Source organism: Corvus moneduloides, chromosome 10 (genome assembly GCF_009650955.1).
Source record: "Corvus moneduloides isolate bCorMon1 chromosome 10, bCorMon1.pri, whole genome shotgun sequence".
In the NCBI taxonomy this organism is placed as follows: domain Eukaryota; kingdom Metazoa; phylum Chordata; class Aves; order Passeriformes; family Corvidae; genus Corvus; species Corvus moneduloides.
This window is the reverse complement of record NC_045485.1, coordinates 17,072,562-17,095,643: the sequence shown is the minus strand read 5'-3', so window position 1 is coordinate 17,095,643 and position 23,082 is coordinate 17,072,562. Positions and strand designations below refer to the sequence as shown.

Genomic DNA, 23,082 nt, shown 5'->3' with positions numbered 1-23,082 from the left:
CCATGGCTCTCTTTTGAGTTCCTAAACTTGTCAGAAAGTGACAGGGGAAAGTTATTGTTTCCTTTCTTTTCCCTGTCTGTCTCTTTCTTTTTTTCTTTTCTCTTTTTTTGGCCATTTTCCCCCCCTTCCCTTCCCTTTGCTTTTTAGAGATTGGTGATAAGGAATTCTAACTACTTAATGAGCTGGGAGAGGCCTCTCTCCATTGGAGTGGAGGACTCCAGGTGGCACTTTGACAGATTGGACAGGTAAGGCAGGAGAGCCCCACCTCCTCCTCCTTGCCTATAGTTAGGTATATAAGGGAAACTTCAATTATGCAGAGAGGCACACTCCGAGTCCTGTTATCTTCACAGTAGCATCACATATTTTTAGGGGTCTTCTAGGGGGTGGGAGGTGTTTGTCAAAATCCTGGAGCCAGAAGAAAGAACAGCAGCGTTGATCAATTTGACTGCTAACATGTTGTACCTGGAAAACAATGCCCAGTCCCAGTATAGTGAGGTAAGGACTCTAGGTTTGAGCTGTGATATCGCTAATGTATTTTTATTTTTAGTGAATACGTGCAATTTCTTCACCCCTGAAGTTACGTGTGGAATAGACACTTGTTTTTGTGAGAGTTTCGCATTTTACAATGGGAAGCAGAGTTTGCTGGGCTAAATATCTGAATGAGAGTGAACTTCTACTCTTTATGTGTGGGACAGCGAATTTATTTTGGGAGCCCTGATCAGCCAAACATAATTTTCTTTCATAGGAGAAGCAAGGCAGTTGTTTATGGTGGGCAATACACACAGATTGCATTCCTGTAGCAGTGTGAACACTATCTGTGTTGACTGCGTTATAACTCTTTTATGAGTCTTTTATTGCCAAAATTGCTGCTTGTGATTTAAAGTGGATGGTATCTAGGAAATAACTAAAAATGTGTTATAAATCCCTTCTTAGGTTACTTTTTTTAAGTAAAAGAATATGCAAGCAAAGATTCTCAGCTGCAAATGCTGCGTTAGCATCCACACCAATACCTCTTTTACTCGGTGCTGTTAATACCTTGCCTCATAATTTCCAGCAGTGAGGTATTTTACACAGGGTGTTTGTGTAAGCATATTATATGAGGATAAATGTGTGTACAATGGATGCATTTTGCTTTCTACAGCGCTTTGCACCTCATGGGCGTGAGTGGGACGCAAACTTCAGGTGCAGCTTTGATTTCATTTTTAAAAATTATTTATTTAATTGCTTTTAACCAGCTGGGTCGATGCTTTGTAAGGTGGCAGTGGAGAGGATTGCCACACGCTGTGCAAATCTTGGAGGAAGTTACCAGGGGTTGAGGGAGATCTAACGACAATATTGGTTTACATTCCAGCGGAGACAGCAGCTGTGTTGACACTTGCCAGAATGGCAAAGCAGCCAAAGCTCTGTGTGTGTATGTGTGTGTGCGTGTGTGTGTTCCTGGAGAAAAGGCTTCAAGTGGAGGGCACGGGGTGCGAGCCCCAAAGCAGACAGAAGCTCAGCCACTTGCAAGAGAAAACAAAATAGAAATTGAAAGGCCGAGAGCATAGCTAGGAGATGAGAGAGCTGGTGAGGAAAAGTGTGTTGAAGGTATACTCGAGGCTTGCACGCCTGGGATGGCGGGCTTGTGGCTCGGGGAGAGCGAGGGGTAAACTGAAACCAGCGTGCTCTCCGCAGGGAGCCCAAACCCCCGTGTGCGCGTGGTTCCTCTGCTCCATGCAGGAGACCCAAACGGGTGACTTCTTTTTTTTTCCTAGGTTAATTATAAACTCTTAAATGTGGAGAGAGCACTTCTTGGAGTGTTTGCTTGGTGCTATTTGTCTGCTGCTATCTGATCAACTTTCGCTGAATAGCAGCGGTGGGGCTGTGGAGTCCCTATGGTTGACTGGCTGGGCTCATCTGTCAGAAGCGATGCGCTCAGGAGCGTTCTCGCTCCGCTTAAATGCCACTCGTCACTGTTTCTGTCAGGGGAGGTTTTTAAAAGGCTTTAGCTCTGTTTCCCACCCCCCCCACTCTCCCTCTTACCTCCTTGGATTTGAACAAGGTGCGCTGACTTTGTTCATCCAGCGAAGTGTTGTACTCTGGGGAAGGAAAACCTGATTAGCATTGACTTGGCTTTGTTTCTGAGGAAGAGCAGCCTTGCTAATGACTTGTCTCAAAACAGAGGGAGACTTATTAATGCTCAATTAAAATATATTGGTGATGATGAACCTCGCCCAACTTAAGCTTGTAAACAAGAAGTAGGGTTTGGCATGGTTTCCTTAAAAAAGAAGGAAAAATAAAAAGCTCTCAGTGTGCAAATAGAAGTAGCACTTTGTTGTCACCGGTGACTGCGGTTCAGATTTTAGTGCTGTTGCTGGGTTGGTCGCAAGGCAGGCATACCAACTCATGGAAAAACTTAGTATAGACTAGCTTTTGGGTTTAAAAATTGACCTTATTTAAGGGTGGGAAGTAATTCCCCCGTTTTAAAACCAAGTTTTAAAATGAAGAGCAGGGAGTACTCTCTCATTCCAAGCCCATTTCCTTGTGCTTTTCCCAGCCACCCCAGGATGCTGGCAGATGCCGAGCTCTGCTGTCTTCACACACTGGCTGTGTGGTGCATTCCGCCCTGGGAATGCATTCCCAGCCTGGGAATGGGCCATTGCACAAGCCCCAGTGCAGGCTGTGTGGTCAGGGCAGCGAGCTCGAACCATCACCCACGGCCCTGGGGCACCCGTGCCTTCGAGCGTGGTGCCAAACACCATGGTCAGATGGGTTCCTCCCAAATGGGTCAGATCTGCTTGAGAAAAGCTGAGAGAGGGGAGAAGGGTGTTAAAGTGAATCACGGCCCTGAGAGGCTGGAGGTGGAACCTGTTTCAACCACTTTTTCAGCTTAATCTATCCCAGCATTTGATCTGGGTCAGCTGTAAGAACAATTAAACTCTTGGTTGGCAGAGCACTGGACTTGATGACCCCTAGAGATCTGTTCCTGTGCTCCTTTATGAGTAGGAGATGTGAAAAGGAGAGAGACTTTGGGTGGTTATTAGTAGGATGATGAGGTGCTGATGAACAGGAACCCTTTGAATGTCATTGTGTCTTCCTGCCTCACCTCCACATGCGTTGTGTACAAACGTCTGCAGGGAAGCACGCACAAAATTGGGTGTGAAGGAGAGTATCTGCAAGTTTGTCTGGTTTTGTCAAAGTTTCCTGTGTCTTGGTGGGGGAGATGAGAGCAATAGTGATTCCTTTAGGGACTCTGGGTTCTTCTGCAGTTTGGCTGAGTGATGATGCAGAGTTTGGAGTGCTTGCTAAAATCAAATTAAATCATTGCCAAAAGAATAAACACATCTTGTTCAAACACTGATAAGAAATATGCGCCATGACTTTTGATTATATCCGTCATCCTTCCCAAAGATCTTCTTGCTCTTTGTGGGAGACAAATTAAAGAATCTCTTTCCGTTAAGATTTTTATCATAGTTTTGGGAGGGGTGGGGGGAAACTAGTTTTGTACTAAAAGAACTTGTGCACTGCTTTATAGGTTTTTGGCAGGATTCCTTTGCACCGAAAATTAAGCTATATACACATAGCTACAAATATCTTTGAGGGTTAGGGTAGTCTCTTCAGAAGGGTGCATTTTTTGTTTTGTTTTTCTTTTCCCTCTTAGCTTTTAAATAATAATTCAGATGGGTGTGTTTGAGCTGTAGTGCCCTGGGTGTGAGTCCTTTCTTTGCAGGAGCAGGCATGTGGGGCTCTGGGGTGGCCTGGAACGATGTCCTGAGGGAGCTGGACCTTGTCAGTGAGAGAAACATTTCTTGCACCTATCTGGGATATTGGTTCAGCAAACCTTAGTTTAAGGTTAAAGAATTTGGGGATTGAGATGTAACTGGTATTTTGAGCGTCAGCTTCATTGGCGTGCAGCAAAAGTGTGTCCAGGGCTTATCATCCTTACTGTCAGCCTGGATTTGGCTGAGAACTACCAGAGGACAAAGCCATGGCTTTCTTTGGCTGATTTTGCCACATGGCATAGTCAGCATGACTGCATTTGACAAAGGCTCTTTCCCTCTTGCTGCCCCTTCTCTGTGGCCCTCAGCCAAACCTGGGGTAAAGGAAGTGATCTCTGAAGGTCTGGTCTCTGAAGCTGCCTGGTTACTGCCCAGGAGAGCAGCCCACCTACTCCCTTCCTTCCATCTGGAGGTACCAAGAAGAAAGGATTATCTGTGCAGTACCCACTGAACCCCACATCTTGACCTACCCCAAGATGAAAGCACTTGGATGGATAGATGCTGTATAAAGCCTAATTTATTTCTCAAGGAAGAAGGTTTTGGCTAAACCTGACCCTCTCTCCTGGTTTCCTGTTTGTGATGATATCTTGGAGTTCTGCTGGCTTTGAGCAGGCAAACAATTCTCAATCCCCGGGGAAAGAAACCTCTCCCTGAGCTGTGCAGGATTCAGATGTGAGTTCCATGCCTTCCAGTGGCCTCTCTTTATTTAAATGATATCAACACCCCACATGTTTGGGCACAGTCTGTCATTAGGAGTGAAAAATAGGGAGATGCATTGGTGGTTGTGTTTCTTGATGGTATCCCTGCAATTCCAGCTACGCTTCTTGTGCGTTCATCCTTCGATTTTGCTGTAATTGCACTTAGGAGATTAAAGTTTTTGTGATATGATGTCATGTGTGCAGGCTTGAGAGGCATGTGTCTTATCTTTGGGCCACAGAGGTCTTCTGCAAAGTTGTAGACGCCCTATATAACCGGGTTCCTTTTTCTCCAAGATGTTTTCAAACTGCATTCCAGTTGCAAAGGTTTAATCTGAGGTAGAAAAGCCTCAGGTCAGATGGGCGTTTATCTTTTGTTTGGAGAGAATAAGTGGATGCTACTGCTCTGTTTGGGTTCGCCAGTGAAGAGGGTGAAGTAGACCAGAGAGATGGGTAGTGGGAAGCTGAAACCTTCCTCTTGCCCTGCACTTCCATCTCCCTCCTGGCTGAAACGAGGACTGCGCTGCGGGAGAAGCACAGGGAAGGGCAAGAGTTGAGCATGCTTCCAGTAAAGATCCAGCTCCTCACTGGAGCAGGTTTGTCACGCCATGGATGGCCTTTTGTTCTATTGTAGAGTACCAAAAGCTTTTTGTGGTAGTACAGGTAGTGTGACCCCCACGTTGAGCAGTGAATTGGGAATTTCACCTGGAGAAATCCTCTCCTTGTTTAGGTGGAGGTATGAGACCTCAACAGTCAAAGGCTATGAGTGTAGCCCAGAAACAAGTGATTGTAACCTGCATGTGGGTGGAAAGAATGAAATGTGTGCTTTACTACACAAAAATGAAACCTGATGACCCTCAACCATCTGTTCTGCTTTAACTGTGCAGTACTTGTGCAGAAATCAGGGAAGTTTGGCTGTGTTGGTACTGCTCAGTTACGTACTGGGGTTTGTGCAGTCATGTAATTGCACTTGACATCAGATTGGAAATTGCAGCTCTGTTTTAGAGTTTTCCATGGTCAAAAGGAAGGTTAGTAAGCAGTATGAAATCAGGGACAGATGATCTTCTCAGTTTCTTGTTTCATTTGGAAAAAAAAAAAATACATTTTCTAGTATGAAAATGTAGTTTTACAGTGTGAGAGATGGAAAAAGAGCTGCCATTGCAGTGGGTCAGGATGTTTTATATCTTGAAGTGGTTGCAACTGATGATCCATTTTGTTTGCTGTAAGTTGGCCTTGGTTGAGACAGGATGAAATTATCTATCTATCTCCATAGTGTGGTAATGATTTTTCCTTGGGGACTAGAACTGCTATTTTGCCCAGTTATTTTTATTGGTCTGATGGTTTGAATCTTCGACAGTGTCTCCAACACCTGATTTCTCTAATTTCTTCTAAGATGAGCCCAGTTATGCTGTTGCCTAGCTCCCTCGGGAGCGATTTTCCTTTCTTTTTACTTTTTTTTTTTTTTTTTTTTTAAAATAATGGTCTAATGGCTTTAAGTCAAATGAAATTGCTTTCTTTTTTTCTCCCTGGGCATAGAGAAATGACAGAAAGGAACTTTTTCTACCTTGTGTTTCAGCCCATCTGGTGGCAACCTTCTGGTTTGCATTTGCCAAGTTATGCCTCGTGGAAGGGTTTATTTCCAGTTGCAGCTCTGTTTACTGTGAGACAAAAGCTTCAGTAGTTCTGAAGTAGAAGACATGGCATCTGCAACAGGAAAGCTGTGGATGTGGGATGTGAGAGGGTGTAAACCATTTGCTTTGCACTTTTTCCTCTGGAAGGCATTAGTTATAACTAGTGGAGAAACTACTTACTTCATTATCGTGAAGGGCTGAATAAAAGCGGGTGTTGCCTGGCTCAAGGCAAATTTTAAATTCTATTTACAAAATGTTCCCACTGGAAAAAAAAAATCTGGAAACGCTTCAGAAAGGAGCTCTTGCACCGATGGATTTGTGCTAGACATTGTTAAACCCTGTTATTTTTCTGGCACTGCCTCCAACGCCTCTTGAGAATGTGCAGAGTAGGCAATAAAATGAATGCAACTCTTTTAAAGCAAGGTTGCATAAATCATCAGAAAGGAGAGGAGCTTCTTGTACTCTTAACAGCAACACTCACTCCATCCTCTCCAGCAGAGAAGTGAGCTCAAGCTCTTTATGCCACTTGGCCTGGATTAGTGTTAAGTCACTTTTGGTATCAAGTAGAATTAAGAGGGAAATAATTTCTCTCCAAGGGTGTTAAGGTTCAACTTTTTTTCCCCTTGCATGCGTTTTCTAGATTCTCTGCTGTCTCAGTGCCATGATCCTTGCAGTCCTTTGTCAGCTATCCAAGGCCATGATCTTTAGAGTGACACACGAGCTCAGCCATGGTCAGGCATGTGGGTGGGTCTCTCCAAGTGAATAAACTTGCTGTTCTTAAAAATTTCTCTGTTTTGTTTTGGCTTCTTCAGTTACCGTAGTAAATGATTTCTGAGAAATCTTCCAGTCTTCAGTCTCCCAGAGCTTCCCATCAGAACTTCTCTGTGCTGGGAGAAGAGGCTGTAATTGTTGGATGGGTTAAAGAGCTGCTTTTCAGTAGGAGCAGACCATGGCATAAAGCTTTTTGTATAGCAGCCCAAAACATACAAGGCTTTGCAAGCAATGATTTGGCTGTGAGCTACTGACAAGAAAGGTTTACCCCTACGTTTCTCTGCACTATTTCTTATAAACACACTGGGTCCTGGGGGAGAATCTCAGCTCTCCTCTAAAGGAAGAGCCTATGAGAGGCTTTCCAGGGTTAGCTTAGCTGCTTCAGCAAGGAACAAATAGAGCAGGATGATGTTTAAGGTGATAGGGGTTTTACTTCTGTGATGCTACTAATATAAGGGGCAAAGAGTAAGTAACAAAACCAGTAAGAAACAACTGTTCAGGAAGTCTCAGATAAGATGCATGAAAGCTACAGTTCCGTGGCATTGGTGGAGTAAACTTGGATACTCTTGGTGAACTTGAATCTAAATTTGATGATTTTATTTGAAGTTACTGACCATTGTTATCAGCTCCAAGCAACAAAAACATGGCAGATGAGTGGGGGGAGCTTTTTGGTGGGTGCCTTTTTGGTTTTGTTTGGTTCCGATTGGGTTTTATTTTTTAATTTGTGCTAGGTTTGAGTCAACTGGGAGTTGATCCAAGAATGCTCAATGATATCTTGTATTTTTGCAAATCCCCTGCCACTGCTGTTTCACCTGGGGTCTTAGTGGAACAACTAAAGGAGCAGTGTTTTAACCAGGATGTGCGTGTTGGTATCTTGAATGGATGGCTCGAGGTGTGATGTATTTCTGGGCTTGTGCTCAGTCATCCGCTCTCTTTGGAAGTGGACCCAGGTGGCAAGGCTGAGCCTGCTTGAAAATTAGTGCATTGATTTGAGCCCAGCAGCCTCTTGGGATTGATTCCAGAGTTTGGATCCGGATTAAACCTCCCCCCAAGGACTTTGGGAAGTGGTATACAAGGGGACTCGGTGAAATTTGAGATGAGTCCAACTTCCTCAAGATGGCAAGAAGATGAATGTTTTTACCAAGGGCAAGAGAGTGGGAGGAAACGCCCAGCTCAGGGAGGGAAGGGGAAATATTTTATGGTGGAGTAGTGTTTGGGAATGAAAGGGATGGATTGTGTCTCAGCAGATATGAATCTTTCAGTTTTAATCCACATCTAGGAAGTAAATACAAAGAATCTTGCCGACTTTGGGGAGAGGGGAGGAGGTGCCAGGCTTTTCGGCTGTGCTGCTGAGGCAGAAATCCCTGCGCTGCAGAGCCGTGGTCCAGCTGTGTAAGGGGATGATGCACTGGAGTGTGCCACCTCAGGAACGGAGGGGAACAGAACAATAGGAATTGGTGGATTCCAGCAGAAGTGTTGAGTCAGCAACTGGATCTCTCTGCTGTATGGGAAATGACTGAAAAGTGTATTTATTTGTGTCTTTGTTCTGGCATTTTTACTTAATGTCATAGTGGTTTTGGGAATCAGAGAAGTCTTTTTTGGAAGAGTGATGGCTCAAAACAAAAAAAAAATTCTGCTTTGTAAAATTTGGATTCTGCAGGTTTAAGTTATGTGTCTGAGATTCTCAGTAGCCTCTGCCAAGGCTCTACTGTGATTTCTCACTGCTGCAGTTTTACTCTGCATTTCATCCATAGTCTAAGAACTGGCTCCCTCAGGAGTGTTGGTGGTGACTGACTGGAACTAAATAGTTGATTAAATCTCCCTCCACCTTCTTTTCAGCAGCAGCAAAGTGTGCAAGAAGTTTTTTAAAAGGAAACCAGAACATACACTGGCTATGTGTCACCAGTACTTTGGAAATGGGAAACTGCTGCTTGATACGAAGGTGGGAAAGCTGTTGAGATGAGCCTTAATCAGTCCACTGTGTTTTGTGTCTGAAAGGAACTGTGAATGTTCAAGCTGGAGGGGTAGGGAGTTTAATGTGGTATCAGATGGAAATTAGTAGGTATATCATTAGTCAAAAATCTGGAAGAACACCTTTCTGTCTTCACAGGGAAAGGTCTGTGCAGCTGAATACCTCAAATGTAAATCTCTGAAGCTGTGCCTTGCGTAAGTGACCATGGCACCATGTGTCCTGGTGTTTGCTGAAGTCAGTAGTTTTGGACAGGGAGGGAGGTACTGAAAACTGGGTTTAGGTTTGCTGTTAGACATTGGAGGCCCCATGCCAGAGAGCCTGTTGGAAATCCTGCATGTGCAGAATATGTGTCAAGGTGATTTAAATAGTTGGGGAGAATATTCTTGGTGTTTGTAAAGCTGATGAAGTCGCTGTGGAAGAAGCAGTGCCTTTGCATGCATGTTGTGCCTGTGTACACTCACACCTCCTCTCTCAAAGACCAGCTTTTGGGTCCGCTGTATGCACAGCCTGGCACCTTTGGAAAACAACATATAAAGTTCCTGCTCACCTCTGAGTAAGCTGCAGTAGTGATGTGAAGCTGTTTCTGACGTGACCTACAGAGGCAGGGTGGGTGGGGGGGTTCTCCTGGGTGTGTGTATCCTGTGGTACTGAACCCCAGCAGATCCTTGGGTGCAGGCAATGCCAGCTTAGTGCAGGCCAGGAGCTGCTTTCATGTAAAAAATAGTGTTGGAAGGCAAAGCCCTGCCTCCTTTTGTTCTCTGCAGCTGGGATCTAGCCAGAATTTGGCATCCAGTCATCTTGACTCCCCCCTCAATCTTGAAAGCTTTTCAGTCTGCTATTTGGTGTTCAGGCTTTTGGGAGCACCATCCAGGAGTTTTCCTGCTTGATTTGGACAGAAGAAATGGCCAAATACATCAGAAAATCCAGTAGATCTTCCTTTTAATCTATAAGAAATCTGATGCTGCTCTGTAACCCTTTTCCGCTGCTTGCTCTAACTTGTTTTAATTTGCCCTTTGCCCTCCTATAACTCTTCTTTATGAATTCTTATATTCCATAGTTGCACCACGCTTCAAAGAGTGGGCGTGGGGGGTTTATGTGTGTGGCTTTTTTTTCCTTTTTCTTTTTCTTTTTTTTTTTTTTTTGTGTGTGTGTTTAACTGCTTGACTTATTTAACTTGTAGATGATCTGAATTTCTTGTTCTGACTAAAATGCTACCTAGCTGGAGTATTTTACTTTCGTGTCTAAAAGATGATGCATTCAGATTTTATTGAGCATAATGATGCATTTGGGAGCTAACTTCAATTCCTGGTCCTATTCTGACCCTGATTATTCACTGTCCTTGTGCCCTTTGGCCATACTTTGGTGGTTGCTGTGCCTGCAGCCTTTCACTGTGGATGACACACAGATATCCTGTCCAGCCTAAGCTGCCCTCTCAACACAATAAAATGCTGCATGTCTGAAATGACTGGTGACATCAATGGTTACTGTCCAGTAAAGAGCTCAAGAAACGAGGCAGCTTTAATCAACTACTGGGGTTTTTCTCTCCAGCCCCTGCTTCTTCTCCACACCTCCCCATTTTTTAGTTGGTTCCTCTTAACGTTTAAAATTCTATTTTTATTTTTTTAATCCACCTTTTCAACATTGTTGTACAAACTCAGCACACAGGATTTCTGGGCAGCTGACTGAGCTGGGATCTTACAGTTGTTTTCAGCTGCTGAAACCAGGCAAAAAAAGCCTCACGGAGATCTTGCAGTTTTTTTCTGTTTTTTCTGATGCAGGTCTTTGTCTTCAGTTATGTTTGCATCTCCTGGGAGTGTGAGGGGGTGCTTTTTCTATTTGTCTGTACTTTATGGCTCTTCAGATCTTTGTTGATGTTGTGTTGTCCAGCTGGTAATAGGAGAACGTAGGAAACTCTTGGCCTCTTTCAGTTTTAGGAAGCTGAGTGTTTGGGTTATTAGTCAATTTCTTTTAAGATCATGGAGTTCTAATGTTTTGTGATTTCATGCATTTCATAGAGATGATATTGTATTATTTCCTTTTTTTTTTTACTGTCTTCCTCTCTTTTTTGTTTATATGTTTTCAAATTTCATGTCAAATAAATTGTTGAGCACAAGCTCAGGGTCAAGAAATGACTGTGGAGGTGGATCTTGGACTTTCCTGTTCTAAACTGTCTGTATTTTCAAAGTAACTAAGCATGGCTGAGATACTCTAAGGAAAATATTTTATGTTTATGAAAGCTTTATAGTCTAAAAACCCTTAAATGGTCTGACTTTCAGAAACACTGTTGTTTTTTATGCAAGTAGAACTTTTTTCAAGAGCCCAATTTAGAATTTTTTTTTTTTAGAGCCTAAAATGCTGCTCTAGGGAAGTCCAGGGATATTATTTTTATATGCACTGGAAAATATTTAGAAGCGCTTACACAGTGTAGGGTGTCCAGCCTTGATATTTGTGTGAAGTGGGATGCACTGTCATTCTGATAATCCTCGAATTAGACGAGGTCTTTTACATGAACCTGTGGCAGGTGGTAGGAGTCAGGAATTACAGGCATTCCTGCTTTGGGCTGTGCTTGTTTTAAAAGACACCCTGCTTCTGGCTGAAAAACACTTCTTGCTGAGTTAAATGAATTAACCAAGGGGCAAAACTCGAAGTTCAGCTAAAAAAGAAAACTATTACAGCTGGGGGGAACAAGACAACTCCAAAGCTTACAGCCCTTGTGGGTAGACAGAAACTCACCCTCACGTTGCTTTTCCTTAATTGTCTCATTCTCTGAGCCCACAAATACCTGCATATGTGGACTTTAACTTGAACATGAAGTTCTGCTGTGTTCAACAGTACTGTTTCTCAGTGAAATGTGATCTGCAGCCTTACAGGGTATGGCTGTTAAAACTGTGCTGCTTCCCTGAACCTAAAGGGTGTAGATGTGGCACGGTGTGCGTGCTGGAATAGCTCATCCCAGTGAAAATGGCACAGACTCTTCTCCCTCCCTCCCCCCAGTATACAAGCCAGATTGTTTTTCAAGTGTGATTCTGTGTGTGTTTGCAAATTACTGACGTGCACCGATTTCTCCTGTTCCGCTTCTGTGGTGCGTTGTTCACCAAAGGGGGCATAGGGCTGTTTGGGATGGCTGGGATGGAAGGGATGCTCTGTTAAAGTGGGCAGAGCAGTCAAGTTTTTAAGCTTGAAATGTAGTGGTATGATTCGAGTTGGTCATTTAATGGTGGGTTTTTTTGAGAGGGAGAGAGTAGTTATGGGGGTTGGTTTTGTTTTGTTTTTTCTCCTCCCCAGCTGGTTGAAATGGAGTGTTTTCCTTAGGCTTTCCTTATGTACTTAGGTGATGTTGGAAGCTGTCCAGGCAACTGCTGGGGTTATCTAACTACTTAACATGAAATACCTGTGCAGGACAATTGTGTGTGTCACTCATGGGGTTTTGGTTTTTATTCTTCTTGGAAGAAGAATGTTTTTTTTTCTTTATTAGTCTTGAATATAGTTCCTTAAAATTACTGTGGTTGTACATATTGCACAGCCCTGTAGATCTCAAACAGATTCCCTTCTCAATAGTACAGGAGAAAATATGCAGGAATGTTTGTGCTCCCTGCTTACAGGTGGGATTGAGCTGAGCAGAGGCTGTTTGGTTGTGCAGCAGGGGTAATATCCAGGACAGGAGTTGACTGATTCCAGGGCTTCTTTTAGTCCTGTGCCTTCCATTGCGCTGGGAACCTATTATACCACTGGGATGGGAAATAGCCTCCTCTCTTCCAGGAAAAAGCAATGACCCAGCAGTAGGATTGCTCAAATCAAATAGGTTTCCAGGCACTATCCTAGAACAAATCAATCTTGGTAACTGTTAATATCTTTGGTTCAACCGAAGTTATTTGTTCCCTCACACATCTTCCCCTCACGGCTTGGAGGGGACCAGAGGAGTGTCCAAACTGAGTTTGTTCCTCATGAAGAAATTTTTCAGTCTCTTTCTCCTTCTTTTTTTTTTTTTTTGTTTGATTTGTTTTTTGGTTGGTTTTTTTGTTTGAAGCTTTTTATGTGAGAAAACAGACTAGAGAGGCAAACCAAATCACAGCTTTCATTGAGATGAGTGAGGTGAGATATGTCTGCTTCAGCCCTGATCTTAGCTGAGGGCCATGGGTGGAGCCTTTTATTTCTTGGCACTGCTCTGTCATGGCACAAGCAGAGCGCTGACATGGGGTATTGTATCAGCTGCCTTCTGAGCAGCTGGCAGTCAGCAGTATCTTGGTTAATAATTGTGATAGAAGCACTTCTGTTGAGCTTAAGGGACTTATTTCCACCTACTAAAATCCTTTGTTAGGAAGGTTTGAAAACTTAGGTGGATTTAAATCATTCTGGATACATTCAAGGTGTCTGTCATCTGATTTGGACAGGCATCAAGCACTCTGGGAAACATTTATCTTGTTGCTTTTATGATAGCTGTTCCCTAACAGGAATCTGAATATTTCTATGGGCCAGCACTGAAATATTGCTGTAAGTTGCTTACTAGTCCTTCAAGTGTTAGCCCTAGTGCATCACTGTGGTGCAGCTAAGGACAAAGCACAGAATTTCCAAAGTGCTGTGCAAATCTTCTTGTTGCTAATAACCATTATAGTTTATTGGTTTCATCATTTCATATCTTTGGAGAATAAGCACCAGGTGTTTTGCAAGGCTTTTGAGTAGCTGGACACTGCTCTTGGGCTGTGTAGATCCAGTGGTGAAAATTAAAATGCAGTCAGTAGGTGTGCATGGCAAAGATGCTCGTTCTTTTGGAATTAGGGAGAAGGGTTTCGATGGGGGTGGAGGCATCTAGGTGTTCTACACCTGAAGATGGTAACTTCTTGTCTATTTTCTCAAGTGGAGAAACTCTCAAAACGCTCCGAAATGTTGGTAACTGGGTAGTTAATAGCTGGAGCTGTGTATTTTAGGGGATTTTTGGTGTGGAAGTCCCCTTGAGAGCTTTTCATGACTTGCATTAGTTACTTCCTTTCAAACGGAGGGTCTTTTTGCAGATCTTTCTCATAACCTTATTAATTAACACAATGGGCTTAAATCCGGAGAGCTAGGGGTGGGTTTTTGCTGCAAGGCAGGGTGAGAAGGGCCCAAGTTTGGGTGGGCTGGGGCGTCTTCCCCGCGCTCCAGCTCTGCCGTGCTGGAGCATTTGCATTGCCCTCTGGTGGCAAGTGCCCCGGAGCCGCTGGCTACAGGCTCTGCTGTACCTTGTTCCCCATGTTCCCGGGGGAGATGGCACCCGCCCGGCAGCAAACCGTGCTTAAACCATCTTCCGTTTTCAGTCTGGTTTTAATTCAGCAACCCCTCCAGTAAAACCGTGTTTCTCCTAATCCAGAAGCATGAGTTAGCATGAAAACCTGAAAGTGAAGCTGATGGGATGTAGGAAGTGAAACTGATAGTTCAAGATGCATTATTGAAATGATGCTCTGAAATACATAGTCTAAGATCTAATTGTAGCTCTCTAATTATTTGCAGTTAAACTTGCCTGAAGGTTTTTGTAATGCTTCAGTGATACTAATAGTTTCAGAAGCTTGGTGGAGGGAACAAAATAGCAAACAAAAGCTCTGAAAATTAGATTATCTGTTCTTTCAGCTTTGCATGCAATTCATTTCTTTCCACCAAATAGCTTTCTCTTTATATGAGGAATCGGTGGTCGGGCTACATTCTGCAGTCATTTAAAATGACCCCACAGCAAAATATGAGCATGTGTTAAATTCTGGGCTCCCAACCTGCCAAGAATTAATTTCTGGATTAAATGCTGTTGTGTTCCTTTCTGTGAATGGTGAAAGGAAGCAGTGTGTGTGCAAACACACGCCCTGCAGCCCCCTCCTGAGGGGCAATACCTTGCAGACGGTCTGCAGCCTCTTTGTTCTCGCCATCCCCAGCGCTGCTGGGGCCAAGGGGGTGAATTCCTGCGTGTGCCTTCCCCGGGCCTGCTGCCCCTCTAATTGTCCTGTTGTCAAAAGGCGTGTGCCTCCCGAAGTCTTATCTGATTCCTCCAAAACCGTGCAAGCAGCTCAGATGTTGACCCCTTGAGCGCAAACAACTCCGCGCCTGCCTTGGGGCATAGCTTCGAGACGGGGCTTAGTGCTCGTGTGTGCAAACCCGGTGGCTTTGTCACCGCGATGGAGCACCTGCCTGGGGAGGGGACCCAGGGGCCGGGGAAGGTGAAAGGCTGGTGGGACTCGAAGCGGCAGAAGGGGAGTCCAACAGCTGCTTGTGTCAGCATGAGGATAAGTGCAAGGAGATTAATAGTTATTTAAAGAGCAAATGGGGACACGGCATTCGGCTGTGGCATGTGAGTGTATAAATGCAGTGGAATGGCTGCTCCGCTGATAACATTTAGACAGATGGCCCCTGGACTGAAAGGAATGAAAAGGATCTTGGAATATCTTAAGGATATCTTACATTTTAATGGGACACTTATTTTATTATTTTTGGTTAATTGGCTCCCAGGCAGCACCTTCAGCATTTCCAGGCTGTGCTGTCTTGTTAACACTGGCTGCTTGTTTGGCCATCTTTCCCCATTAGCTTGAGTGGCCTGGGATTAGAGGAGTACTTTTTAAGTGAAAGCTGAAACACTATTGTTTTGCTGTCTGTATGTCTGAGCTGGTGTAGGAGACTGTTTTCATCACAGCTGTCTTCTCATCATTTACTGGTTAGGGAGTGTGTCTGATGTTAATCTCCATGAGGAATGAAACAATTGAGTGATATTCTACATTTTTGAGAAGTCTTCAGGTCTTACTAGGTTAATCTGGGGCGGGAGGGTTGTTTTTTGATGAAATGCAAAATTATTGAGCAGGTAAGAGACTCTTCCTGGTACAGTATGTCAGAATTCTGGCTCTTTCCATATGGAATTAGCCTCAAGGGAAGACATGTACCAAAAGTCCGTTAAATAGGTCTTGATTGAGTGAATAGCCTGCAGGAGATGAGACATAACTGTCATCTGTGTTGCCAAAGCTGCAATCTCCTTTTGGAAGAGAAGAACCAGTCTGGATCTCTCTCTCTCCCATCGACTATTGAGCTTTGAGTCCAATCACAGATACAAGCTCTCCCATCTAACAGGGGTGCTGGACACTTAAACATCCACACTGCTCTGGAGGGGGAAACTGAGGCAGGGAGGGCAAATGACTAACCTGAGTCACTGGTTCACGCAGGATTAGGACTCAATATGTAATTGCTTTTATTACTCTGCTGCCTGCAGGCCTCAGACAAAGGAGGCCCATTAAGTGCAAGGCTTTTTACGTGGTGAGGAGCAATCCCTGCCCTGCAGACCTTGCTGCCTGCAGTAGGGTGAGGGTGGAGGGGGAGGAGAGGTGCCTTGCCCAAGGACACAGCAAATCGCTGACAGCGCAAGGGAGGGAACCAGCTCTCCCTTCTCTCTGCAGCCTATCTCAGCTTCCAAAATGAAGTTCTCGGTGCTGTTCCCCCCTGCCCAGACCTTCACAGCACAGCTCCTAGTGGCAAGTTGATGCATCTCTGGAAGGGCCCACTCGCCTCACTGAAGATCCCAGAGCACCAGCCTCACCTTGAGTGTTTAATGAAAAGCCCAGAAAATACTAACCTCTTCCAGTGAAACAGAAACCGAAGGAAGAACTGCGGTGGCTGGTTTTAACTTCTCTACTTCCATTCTGGAAGTACAGCTGAGAGTGTGAAGTCTTTGGGTATATGGAAGTCACTTCATCCTTGCAAAGGGACCATCTTGTTTCCCTCTGTGTCTGAAATGACTGGTAAAGCTGGGTGTTAAATGGCTTGTCCAAAGTTCCCAGGTGAGCTCAGCAGCTAGGTTGTGCCCTTCCCTTTCAGGCCTTTGGAGGAGTGCTACTCAAAGGGCTGCTGGAGTTCCCACTATTGAGAAAGCTTTTTTTTTTATGGATCTTGTGGTTGGTGTTCTGATTCGGGGAGCCTTTGCTCAGTGGCTGATAAGAAGAACAACTGTTGGAAAAATGAGGGCAGCTGCGAGCAGACTGGCTGAGATACTGACAGATAGGTGAGCTTGGTTGCTCTGGGTGGGATTGGAGATATAGGATGTTGAGGGACATGAGCTGCTTGGAGCCTTGGATGAGAGGAAGAGCTTGAGTCCCTTCTGCTGTGTCAGCAGCTAACAGCAGAACCAGGTGCCTTTATTGCCTCATGTTCCTGGCTGAGCCCGGAGCTGTTGGGAATGGGTAGCACAAACCTTTGGATGGTGCTTGCCCTGAGTTGGGCACAGTTTCGTGCCCTTTGGACATACACCAGGATGGGGCTGTGCACCCAGTGTACCTGACTGAATCCCACTTGCCTGCTGCCCTGTCACTCTGGCCAGTGCCACGTCTTTTGGAGGATTAAAAACGTGTGGCAGTTGTGTAACTCTTTCTCCAGAATACTTTCTCAGTTTCCAAGTGATAGTTCAGAATTTTAAAATCAGATAGACTTGTCTTGGTGGATTTTCCTCAAGCAGAACTTGTCTCCTGCTTTTTTGAACTTAGGCTTTTAGCATTGTGACATTTTGTGGCAAAAAAAAATCCATGTTTATTTGTGGGTTTTGTGAAGAATCACTCTGTGTGTTTAAGCCAAAATTCTGCTCAAGCTGTTTGCTTGTTCCCAAACACCTCTTTTAAGAGAACATGAAAATTAATTTTGTATTTGCTCTTTTTCCGTGTAATCTAGGAATTCATCCCCTTTTATCATACTGAGTTCCACCTTTTCAGTTTTTTTCCAGGCTAAAAAGTTGTCACCCACTTGCTATGTTACAGGATGGCATTAAAAGGATTTGCTTACTCTTGTCATCTTCCTCTAAACTGTGTTCCCCTCTCATCTCTTTGAGGTGGGAGACCATGGCTACGCATTGAATTTAGGGTATTAGATGTGTTTTTTTCTGTTAACCTCTCCTTAATCTAACCTTTGCCTTTTCTTTATTCTCTGAGGTTTTCGGTTTTGATGTCTTCAGTTGTTTCATATATTGTTTGTACTTGAAGGCTACTTATGTGCTAAGTAGCTACTACTAGTTAAGTGCAGTTAACTACACGTAACTGTACAATTGATACTTCTTAAGCATGAGAAGAAGCCTTCCATGCTGTCACTTTCCAGCCTACTTGATGAGAACTTTAATTCTCTACCACCGTGTGTGACTGGTCACTGGGAGTTGAATGTATGGTGCAGATAGGCTTGTGGCTCCTAACCATTTTGCCAGTGAGTCACATTTCAGCACAGTTACTACCTGGGTTAGAGGAGCTAATGTCACCCCGTGTAGTGGGGTCAGATCCATCGCCTTTGTGTAGAGCATAAGACTGTTGAAGACGGTGTAGCCTCGTACAGGTTAGAGCCAGTTGCACTGTAGTTCTGAACCTGCTGATTTTTATCAGCTTATAGCAGTACCTCTGAAAAGGTCTGACTGGGTGTTGCTAGGCATAGCGAGCCTGTCTCCTTGGGACGGCTTTCTGCCCTGCAAATCACCTCCTGGTGATGCACAGGCTCTTCTCCCAGCTCTCCTGTTGATCCACCGTGTGTCTGTGAGAAGCTGTACTCCTTTCTGTTTCAGTCACCAGTGTAAAGAGGGGGATATCCTTTGCATATCTCCCTCCTGGTGTGGCACGTACAGTGGTGCTGAGATGATGCTGTGCATCCTCTGTGGTGGAGGCCATGCTGTGTCTGGCCAGCCTGTGCTGGTGCTTCTCCTCTAACATTCCTGTGCATCTCTCCTTGCCTGCAGCCACAGTACACGAACCTGGGGCTCCTGAACAGCATGGACCAGCAGATCCAGAATGGCTCTTCCTCCACCAGCCCTTACAACACGGAGCACGCGCAGAACAGCGTCACGGCCCCCTCGCCCTACGCCCAGCCCAGCTCCACTTTTGATGCCCTCTCTCCCTCCCCAGCCATCCCTTCCAACACAGACTACCCAGGACCTCACAGCTTCGATGTATCATTTCAACAGTCCAGCACAGCAAAGTCAGCAACATGGACGGTAAGGACATGGCTCCTTTTGCTCCTTCGCTGGCTTTGGTCCCCCTGCCCCTAGTGACATTATTCATGTGATACATACCCAGGCTTGTGCAAGAGTAAAGTGACCTGAGTCCTCTGCAGAGTGTGATGTGTCACACAGAAGGGAGAGATTTATCTTGGTTGCTCTGAGAGGGTGTGGTGGGAATTTAACCCTCAGTAATATCACTAAATCCCAGGGGACTAAAAATGCCTTGCAAAAAATCAATCACCTAAAGACCATGCATGATGAAAGAGTGGCTCTCCTTTTGGGTCTAACAGGAGCTCTGGAGTAAAACCTGAGGTGGGCATTAGCATTGCCTCAGTGCTTGCCTTGGCTTTCTTCAACATCCGTGGGTTTGTATGAGGTTTGGCATGCAGGGCCGTGCCAGCAGGATGGAGGTGGTGCTCCCTGCTCAGACCCATGGAGTGTGAGGCTGTCATCTTCTCTGTGTCCTTCTCCTCTTGCAGCTGGTATGGGAACCCCAGTGTGTCACCAGCTCGGGTCAGCCCTGTGTGTTATTTGGGGTTTTGTTGAAGGGGGTGGGGTTGTTCTGTTATGGGGCTTTGTTGTTGGTTTGTTGGTTTGGTTTTTTTATTTAACACTTTGCTGACAGAACACTACTTTTCTTACCAAAAAATGCAGAAGCTTGAAACCTGAAGCCCAGCTCTTGATTTTTGGTGGTGCTGGCTTGATTGTTCTCAGGACACAGCACTGCTGGAGCTGTAAGCCCAGCTGTTGTGGTTTAGGGCTCTAGAGTAGAGATGTTTACAATGGAGAATATTGCTATCTTAAAGATGTTCAATATTTGCCTTCCTCTCCTGCAGGCACTTGGAGTAGGTGCAGTGAATAATATCCTGCCCCATGCTACCTGAATAAAAGCAAAGACTTAATTTTTAAATTTTTTTTTAAGCAAAAAAAGATCGACTTTTTACCAAAAGCTAAGAGCATTAAAATAGTGTGGGGTTTTTTATTTTTCTTATTAATCTGAGGAACTACTTTGATCTCAGATACAATCTAGCTGCAGATGCAACTAAAAAACTCCGAGCTACTGCTGCCAGCAAAGCAGCAGAGCCCTTGTGCTCTCTTCTGGAAAAAGATGCCATATAACAACAGATCACTATAAGGTTACATCCCTTGTATTTTAAAAGTCTTTTCTGCTAAAATTTGTCTAGAACTGACATTAATAACTTCTTTCAGAAAATGGTGTTAAATGAGGTTAAAATGTGATAGGTTCAGTCACAACCAAATTTTCATTTCTTTATGCATAAAAGAGTGAGGTATTTTTAAGTGAGGTTGAAATTGCATTTTTTACTCATCAGCCTGGGGAGTGATGATCTGCTGTAGTTCACACATGTTTTCATGTCCTTGTTTCTCCAATTACACTACACACTATATTTATTTTCAATTCCCTTTAGGTAAGGAAACTGTTGGTCAGTTCTGCTTTGCATTTCTCAGGGCAAGAAAATGCTGGCTTGGATTTTTGCAAGCTGTTCTGGAGAGGGTCCTTTGAAGGAGATATGAAAAGATGTTCTCTTTTGATACGTATGGTACAAAGAATTATCTAACGCAGCTGCAAGGAGCCAGAGTGTTTGATGCTGTCCTTTCAACTACGAAAAGCAGTCTTTTGAAATGAGGTTTGAATGTATGTAGTAGGCTGTTCCAGCAGAGATGAAGGCAGGAAAGCTCCTAGCAAGCTTAAATGAGATGTTTCACCTCATTGATAGTGGCTTTTTGGGGTAGAAGTAAGGGCTGAATTTTAATGTGGATCTAGGTAGTGGTCAAAGCTCAGATTACATGCTGACTTTGAAAAAAGAAATAAAATTACTATTTGGTGACTACAGTCATCAGGTGTGTGCAGCCTGGGGAAAGGCATGTTTAGCCTTCCCTTCTTTTCCTTTGCCCTGATGTGGACCTGCAGATGAAGGTGTATTCCCCGTATATGTTGCAGTCTGTTCAGGTCTAAGTCCATGTATTTTACTGAAGGAATGGGCTCTTAAACAGCTCTCTGATCAGGGAGGAGGGAGCATGGTCCAGGTGTCCCTGCACTGAGCCAAGTGACCCATATTTAGCTGCTTGTGCAGGAGCTGGCAGTGTGCTATGTGTTCACAGTGGATTATGACAGTCCTGTGGTGCTGGCTGGGGACTTTCAATCAATACGCCTTGCAAAGTAGAGCACCTATCCATCTTCAGAGCTCTGCCCTTCTGCTAATTAATCCACCAACTCGTTTCACATGAGCTCTTGAGCAGTTGGTAATCTGTGTTCGACAGCTTTATCAGTGGGGTGGGTGGGGAAGGACGTGAAGGCTCTCCTTCCCACTGTCATCCTGAGAAGTGTGGAAACACGCATGAAATGTTGATGAAAGGAGGAGTGATTGCCCCATCCTCTCAGCAAGAGCAAGTTCTTGGAGTTGCCCCCCCGTCATGTGACTTCATACACTTTGATTAATGCCTGTCGTCTTTTTTAATGATGGATTAGGAACTTACCCAACTGGAAGAGTTTCTTCCACTGTAGTGACCTATTAAAAGTTTAATTACTTGATGGCCCCACCCTTATTAAGAGTCCAAAACTTGAAAGCCTTGTTTCTTAGTTTGTTTGGTTTAGTGTTCTATTTTTTTTTCCTGTTTTCCCTCTTGCAGTTCCCCAGGTAACAGTATTAAGTAAGGAAATCCAATGTGTTGCACTTTCCTCCTTTTTGGAGGGGATGAGCCAGTCTGACCTACCTTGTCGTGCTGGGAAGGGTTGGTGGTGCCTGGCAGGGGATCTGCTGTCCTGGCTGACAGCGTGCTTCACCAGAGCTCCTCTGAGCTTCTGGGCTGAGTCATGTCAGATTAGGTCATGGGAGCAAAGCCGGTGAGCTGGGTAAGAGGAATGGGTAATTTCTCCAAAGAGCAAGAGCTGCTTTCATGGAGTGATTGGAGACCTGTGAAGGTGCTTCAGATTTCTAAGCCACTTTGTGCATTTAGATCCCAAGGTGACTTCTGTTGGAGGTGGGGGAAAGCAGAGAGCGTCCTTGCTGGTTACGTAAATTCTATGTCTCTGAAAACAGCCCTGGGATCATTTTTTCTCTTAAAATGATTTTTTGTTTTACTCCTCCAAATTTTGCAGTGAGGGAGGTTTATTGTCCTAGGACAGTGGACACCCTTTGCAAAATCAGCAGTATTTGTGTAGTGTAGGCTGGGAGGGAGATGAGTGTGACAGCTTCTCTGCTCAGGTTTGTGATGGGCCCCTAATTAAAGGGGGGAAAAAAGAATAAAAAGGCCAAAATTACAAAGAGAAACATTAGCTGATGCTAGGTGACAGGGTGATTCCATATGTATGAGCAGTTTACTTTGAAAATACTGCAAATTTTCTCTCTGAAGTCTTCCATGACCTTAAGTAGGAATTCCAGTAAAACATGCTGTCTAATCAGGTTAGGTCTCATTTGTATGCAGTGTTGATCTAATTAATGATGACAAATTGAGATTGGATTGCAGAGGACTTTATAAGCATCCTTGATTATTTTTTTAATTAATTACCTCAGAATGCAAGTAAGAATATAAGCAGGTTAATCAGTCTTTTCAGAAGGAAAGTCTTTAACAATTGAAACTCTATTGAAGTGTTTAAAAACAAAAGCCTTTATAGTCTAAATTGAACAAAGTTTCTCACATGCACACTCAAACAATAAAACCTTCTTGAAAACCATGCTGCAAAGGAACAAGCACTTATTGTTTGTAATGCTGAGATAGAGAGTAGGTTGTTGAGGTTGAGGGAGAAGCCCTCTGAGTTGGATGAAGTCAGAACTTAAGCAGAATAGCATCTCGTTTATTGTGGGAGAATTCTTGTATACCCATGCATTGCAGTATCTCCTCCTGTTTCTGCAGCAGAAGCAAACAAGGCATTTCAAAAGTGTGCCACCTCAGATTTTTTTTTTGTTTGTGGAAGTTGCATGCCGACCTTCCCCACCCACTCGGAGCACAAATAAATAAAGAAACAACTGCACTCCCTTTTCCCCCTGAAATATATTTGGCAATCACCTGCCACTAGCAGAACCTGTTACATGGGGGAAAACATGATTGCAGTAGGAAAGTAAAAATTAAAATTGTATGTCAAGGTAAGTAAAAGTGAACATTACTGCCAAATGCAAGCTATCAAAAAATTAATCTCATCTACCCATCCCCAAAAGCAAGGTACCACCTTATAAGTCATGAGACTCTTTTTTAAAAGACAAACAGGTTCTTCTTACTCTCTCCCAGGTCTTTGAGCCTTTAGGGTGCATCTACTAAATATTTTAAAGCTTTTCTT

At 44.2% G+C, this 23,082-nt stretch overlaps 1 protein-coding gene across 8 annotated transcripts in view; it reads left to right on the top strand.

The window, feature by feature from the left end:
* TP63 (tumor protein p63) overlaps nucleotides 1-23,082 on the top strand; it is a 101,420-nt gene that overhangs the window by 32,758 nt on the left and 45,580 nt on the right. For 5 of the 8 annotated variants that reach the window (XM_032119653.1, XM_032119654.1, XM_032119660.1 and 2 more), the window contains exon 4: nucleotides 18,528-18,782. In XM_032119653.1, the coding sequence (XP_031975544.1) occupies nucleotides 18,528-18,782 (255 nt within the window). Of the gene's footprint in view, nucleotides 1-310; nucleotides 496-18,527; nucleotides 18,783-23,082 lie in introns of those variants that run through there. The other 3 variants (XM_032119656.1, XM_032119655.1, XM_032119661.1) reach the window with 2 other exon arrangements.